This window comes from Cyprinodon variegatus, unplaced genomic scaffold, assembly GCF_000732505.1.
Source record: "Cyprinodon variegatus isolate N-32 unplaced genomic scaffold, C_variegatus-1.0 Scaffold875, whole genome shotgun sequence".
In the NCBI taxonomy this organism is placed as follows: domain Eukaryota; kingdom Metazoa; phylum Chordata; class Actinopteri; order Cyprinodontiformes; family Cyprinodontidae; genus Cyprinodon; species Cyprinodon variegatus.
This window is the reverse complement of record NW_015151328.1, coordinates 44,892-51,616: the sequence shown is the minus strand read 5'-3', so window position 1 is coordinate 51,616 and position 6,725 is coordinate 44,892. Positions and strand designations below refer to the sequence as shown.

At 38.4% G+C, this 6,725-nt stretch overlaps 1 protein-coding gene across 4 annotated transcripts in view; it reads left to right on the top strand.

Moving 5' to 3' along the window:
• dapk1 (death-associated protein kinase 1) overlaps window positions 1-6,725 on the top strand; it is an 82,021-nt gene that overhangs the window by 54,541 nt on the left and 20,755 nt on the right. For all 4 annotated transcript variants that reach the window (XM_015397621.1, XM_015397618.1, XM_015397619.1 and 1 more), the window contains exons 14-17: window positions 721-819; window positions 3,691-3,789; window positions 3,887-4,084; window positions 4,434-4,631. In XM_015397621.1, the coding sequence (XP_015253107.1) occupies window positions 721-819; window positions 3,691-3,789; window positions 3,887-4,084; window positions 4,434-4,631 (594 nt within the window). The remainder of the gene's footprint in view (window positions 1-720; window positions 820-3,690; window positions 3,790-3,886; window positions 4,085-4,433; window positions 4,632-6,725) is intronic.

Here is a 6,725-nt window from a genome sequence, read left to right as displayed (position 1 = left end):
GTTGATTGCATTGACTCATTGACTCAAATACAATCCCTCACACATCCATTTGTTCATCATCTCTAACCAGAAACCTTTTCTTGAAACAATATACAGTTTATTCATTAAGCTAGCTAGGTGTTTTTAACAAGCTTGTAGGCATTGATCTGAGTTACGCCTTGTTTAACCGTCTGCCCCTCAGTCCCTGGCTGGATAGAACTAGTCTGGTTGTTCTTCATTAATCTAACCAGTTTCTTTTCACTTAAAGGTAACAGTTTGGGTTAAAAGGTTGAAACCTGGACATGAGTGGGAGATTTGAGAGAACAAGGAAGCATGCTTTTACCTTTTTCAATGGCCCCAACTCTAGTAGAAGGCAATGGACAATGTTTAAATGGTTAAATTTAACCCTTTAATATTTTGGAAAAAACAGAATGGATAAATGTCTGGCCAGAATTTCTTCATGAGTTTGCTAAAGGCTCTAAAAAGTAGGACAGTAGGAAGTCAGCATCCTGTGGATGAAGCCATTTAGTGATAGTGATTGGGTAATAGATTTAAACACGCAACTGGAGATTTGCAACAAACTCCCTTGTTAACCGTTGCCATGGCAGCAACTAGACTAATAGCACTCCTGAATGCAGGATGTTTGCGCCTCCCTAAAATAGTCCCAGGTGAAACACGAGTTATTTTTTTTTCTGAATATCTTTGGAATCAAATCTGGAATGTTCTCTCTACAACCTCCAGAGCGGAGCCAACGCTATCTACTACGCAGCCAGACACGGCCATGTGGGGACCCTGAAATTCCTCCATGAAAAGAAATGCCCTCTGGATGTCCAAGATAAGGTGAGTCAGCCGCCCCCCCCTCACACATAAAAGCACACATCCTTACTACTACTCCAGTTACTCACCACCTCCCACCCAACAGACCTCGGGAGAAACGTTGCTTTGAAAATGACCACAAACACATCCACAATAAGGCTTCACACACCTGAAGAGAAAAGCAGTTACTCAGGCAATTTATCTGCTTATTTGTTGTTGCTATAGCAACAGGAAAAGATGGAGCATCACTGTGTGTGTGTTTTTGATGCTGCTGCCGTGGCTTGATTACACAGAGCTCACTCTGGCACAGAAAATCCCAAAAGCAGTTTGCAATCTATCAAAGGATTTTAGGCGCCGGTGTCCTTGTCTGTCTGCGAGTCCTCGTCCAAGAGACCTCAGCTAATCTGCACTCCAGGCTCCTTCCTGTTTATTGTCTTGATCCTGTCCAGGAATCATTAAACTTTCATTGTGTTTTATTACGCTGTAACTTTGAAATGACGAGCTGAGGCATCTCTGTCTGATCAAAGAATAGAAACACTGATTCTCACCTCTTATCGTAACTTGAACTTTTAAGCCTTTGTACACTTTGCAGCCATAAACTGGTTTATCCTAGCAGGATTTTAATGTCTACTCCATAAATGTGAACTAGAAATGAATAGAAACTTTGTAGAACAATGTTTCACTGCGGTTCAAGTTTTAAGTCTTTTTGCTTCCAACTCTTGTATTATTTTAGGCTGAGATTTTTTCCAGTTCTTTGCAAAATGTTTTCTCATTTACAAGATTTTCTCACTTTGCAGCAAGTCCTGCTGCTAATATATATTTGTTTTAGCTCCGGACTTTGACTAGGCCATTTTTTTAAATAATATGCTTTGATTTCTTTAATTTAAATCATTTTATTGTAGCTTCAGGTGTTTGTTTAATCATAAAAAAACCCACTGATGTATGAGTAAAACTTCACCTTGTTCCTCTGAGGGGTGTGTTTAGAGCAGGGGTCTACAACCTGCGGCTCCAGAGCCACATATGGCTCTTTGGACCCTCTCCAGCGGCTCTTAATAGTGGCTAAAATGTATATAAAGAGCTAAATAATTTACTATAATATATACCGGTATCAATAGCTTTAGCGTTTTTTATAAGATGGAAAAGAATGAGATTAAAAGAAACAGAAATATGTTTTAAGATACATTTTTCTATGAAATAGCTTGAAAATTATATGTTTTAACATTAAAAATATATGAATTGATTGTTTGAGATGGCAACAACTAATTTCCTATACAAGATTTAAAAAAAAAAAAGGTTTTCTAAAAAAAGTCATGGTATATTTGGCGGCTCTAAACAACTTTTATTTGGTCGTACTCTGGGCAAAACGGCTCTTGGATATGAAAGGTTGCAGACCCCTGGTTTAGAGGGACGCGAAGGTGGACTGTACTGATTCCTTTTTATTGACTTAGTTTTATTTAGAATTGTCAGTCCTAATTAGAAGTACAGATTTTCATTAAAGAAATGCTAATGAACTGGTAACAACAGAACGGTTCATCTCCAATGTTTAGAAATCATTTTATCCCTGATTGATTCAAAGGACTGAGTTTTGCTTTCTAGACATGAAAAAAGATCAAAATGTTTAACCTTTATAGTCAAGTTTGATAAACTAATAAAGAAATAAGGGATGACTCAAGATTTTACAAGGTATTTAAGTCCATTACATTTTATTTTAGTGGCTTCTTTTCCCTAGACAACAAACTCATGGTCTTGGTTGTAGTTTCAGAGATACTCTTCCCTTTATTAACAAAGAAAGTTTATAAAAACATTTCTAACAAGTCATTTATAGATGTCTAAAGGTTGCTATAATTCTGTTCAATTAGGTTTCTTTGGAAAAACTAATATTAAGACCGAGTTCAGTTTCATGAAATATCCGAACTACGGTTGGAATATTATCATTTATAATGAAAATACCAAAGTTCACATAATGGTGATGTATTCTTTTTATTTATTTTTTATGGGTGTTATTAACAAATTGCTTTTGTTAGAATTAAACAGAGGCCGATACATTATCTGTCAGATTTCTGCTTTTTGTTGTTTTTTCTTCATGCATCTGCTGATCAATTATCACATTCAGCAGCTAAGTCTTGATCAGATGAAGCGCTGCGCTCTGCTGCTTCCTCCCTGTACTTCTGTTTTCAATGGTTGTTTAAATTTATTGATAAATTTTTAATTTTTGTTAAAATTAAGGCATCTGTAACATTTGCCATTTTGTTATTTTTATCATGCAAATGGAGGAAAAAAGCAGTATCAGCAGCACATTTAGGGGATCAGATATACTGATGTCAAAATGACCTGTATCAGTTGATCTCCAGTTTAAACAAGATCATTTATTAGAACTGCTGCAAAAATATAGGCTTTTCTGATATTGTTACTCATATCGATTCGTTACTCATTAATTTGCGGTTGTGGATCTAAAGTACGGGCAGACTAGTTGAAGCAATACTGTTGAATATGCTAATTAGACATTATGTTATCCCCCTCTGGTTTATATAAAAACATTTTGAAGGTAAACTTGTGTTAGTAGAGTCGTGTTTCCACATGCTCCATGCAGTGTGTTTCTCGAACTTTTCATTAAAAAGGATGTATAACCGTACAAAACTGGAGGATTTGATGTTTTTTTGCTTTTTTTTTTGCAAGAAATGCTGCAATTATGTCCTTTTTAATGTGACAAATTGTGGACTCATGAGTCGTACAGACTGTTTTATCCGCTTCTCTGGAGTGAGGAGAGACGATGAATTTCTATTTGTCTGCATGGACATCAGCAACATTTGTACTGTGCTTCAAGTGAAGAGAATGTGATCTGTAAAACACAATCTGAATTTTGTAATCCCTGGATTTGTTGCTTTTCTACTCCAGTCTGGAGAAACGGCTCTTCATGTCGCTGCTCGCTATGGCAACGTCGATGTGGTCAGCTATCTGTGCAGCATCCGGGCCAACCCAGACCTGACAGACCGGGTGAGGGCTTGCTCCTCTATGGATCAAACATGATGAATTAAATGGTCATTGGAGAAGTAGAGTTTGATCTTTCTTCTGAATTATAATCCCGAAACAGGAGCAGGAGACACCGCTCCACTGTGCAGCTTGGCATGGATATTCTGCTGTGGCCAGAGCGCTCTGCCAGGCAGGCTGCCATGTGGACGCCAAGAACCGTGAAGGGGAGAGTGCGCTGCTGACGGCGTCTGCTCGGGGCTTTGTGGACATCGTGGAGTGCTTGGTGGAGCACATGGCTGACCTTGAGGCCACAGACAAGGTGATGACATATTCAAGGGCTTTAAGTTTTAACCTGGGTTATCCACTTCTTCCTCAGTGTCCTCCTCATTATTTATTTGTTTCCACTGGAAATTATCCAAGTATGACACGTGTGACTTGGGCAGTTTCCAAATTTACGGCCATCAATGAATGGCATAAATTCCAAAACAAATTTAGTCTAACTGGTCTGATTAGTTACAAGAAAAGGACAATGGCTTGGTGTGATAACGATGCTGCTGCTCACACATAAACACCTAAAACCTCAGAATCAGTCCCACATATCATCCGTGTCTATGATCACTGCTCAGAAGGTTCGCTTCATTCAGTGTTTGTGTCGTTCTTTTCTATAGGACGGACACACAGCTCTCCACCTGGCCGTACGTAGGTGTCAGGTAGAAGTGGTCCGCTGCCTCCTCAGACAACGCTGCAATCTGGACCGACAGGATCGCCATGGCAACACGCCCCTCCACATCGCCTGCAAGGATGGAAATCTGGCTATCGTCACGGCGATGTGCAACGCCAAGGCAAGCCTCGACCTGCCCAACAAGGTGAGCGAACGTCTGCAGCAATTCTCCCACACTGAAGGACCTCAGACTGGAATTATCCGTCTGTTTGATTACAATAAATTAATATCTGATCAATCAAAAAAGGCTTTGAAATCGACAAAAACATGAACATCTTTGGTTAAGTTTTTGTGGTGGAGCTTTTACTTCTTTTTATTTCCTTCACCCCCACCCTTCCTGTGTCAAAATAAAAGATCAAACTGCTGTGTCCTCTTATTCTGGATTCTGCAGCACAGCTGTATTGAAATCAGGCCTAATAGTCCCAAAACATGGGGATGAATACAGACAAGAAGCAGATGTGCTTTACCTTTTTAAATACTTACAGTTTAGTTTTTTTATATGGATCTGGTGGTGGTACAGAACCTAAGGATGTGACAGTCTTTTCTTGGAAACCTATTAAACCTGTTTCTTGTACCTTTGTGGCATTAAAACCTTGTTCTGATGTTCAGTATCTAAAGAAGGCTCTTGCATATCTGATACAGGAGCTCGCTTTGCTTTGCCAGGCACGTCTTCCCACACGCTGCTGATCTCACTTTCTATTTCAACACCATCCATTTTAATTTATTCTTCAGATGGGCTTTTCCAAAATGCTGCTTGCAGTCAGGAACATTTCTGAGCGTAGTTCAGTGAAGTGGTCCATATCTGCCAGATCTGTTGTGATTTATGCATTATTTTCCCTTCTTTCAGACGTGTCTAGAGCAGCATAACGCATACTATCTCACACACTCTGTGCCTCGGTTTGTGTTATCTGTCAGCTGGAAAAAGTTGAGCAGATAAATAAGCAGGAGGGAATGGAAGATGTCTCACGCCCTGTTTACAGAGTCATAGGAAAAGATGGATGCTCAAATGTTTGTTCAAACTGGGGTTAAAATGCTGCTTATATCAGGGTTTATTTTGGATAAAATATTACTCTTCCTATAACTGTCAGGTAATAGATTAATGTTTAAGAATTAAAAGGTTGAGTCATAGGTTCATGTTTACCTTTTGTTTTAATGATGGCAATTATTCAGTAATTATCGTAATCACCCTTTGATTCAGGGCTGCATTTCTCTTTTAATCAGCAGCTTACTTCAATGCAAACAAAACATGGCATCATCAGTGGTAACAGATCTCTTTAAAGCCAGGCTGCTGCAAGTAATGTAGTAGGCTTTTCTAAAATTGGTACTTTTAAACCTAGGTTTTGACATCCTCCCGATGTCTCGATGGGATTTATGTATGAACCGAGACAGGTTGAGTGGTTTCCTGTTGCATTTAGCTAAGTCGGTGAGACGGTGTGAAGAAGGGGGGTGACATAAAGGGCTTCTCTACCTAATTTAGGGTAAAAGAATAACCAGGTTTTTTTGATGATTAGAATGATAAAGCAGCTGGTATCTTTGCTTTTAAAGGGACTAACAAGATCTTCATAGTTTTTTATTTTTTGTTTTATTTTACATTAGTTTTTATTTTTATTTTGTTTTGACTTCATATTTTCTCATTTTTGTTTTAATCTGTTTTTAGTCTTTGTTTGCATTTTTGAAAAGGCTAAGTTTCGGGTTAGTTTTTATTAGGTTCAGTGATATTTTTAGTTTTTTTATGTAAGAAGACTTACAAAAGACTTACAAAAAGGGGTGTGACTGAGGAAAAAATAAAGTAATATCAAGAGAAATTAAATCCCACATAAGGACAGACCACTGCAGTAACACAAATGACCGTAACCCTAACCTGCCACTCCCGGCGCAAAAATTAAACCAATTCTCTACTATATTCAGTTAGTTTCAATTCATTTGTTAACTTTTATTATGGTTTCAGTTTTTATTTTTTATTCATGGTCAAGTTTTAGTTTCAAGTAACTGATTCAACCAGGGGGAATACCAAAGAAAGTGTTTGTTAAAAAAAAAGGTGATTTCAACCAATAAAGACAAAAGGGTGTTTACTGCATCAACACCAATACTATGAAACTACTAGAATTACCGTATTTTCACGACCATAAGGCGCACCGGACTAAAAGGCGCACTCTCAGTTATGTGTCCCATTTCTGTATTTAACACACACATAAGGCGCACCGGACTAAAAGGCGCACTCTCAGTTATGTGTCCCATT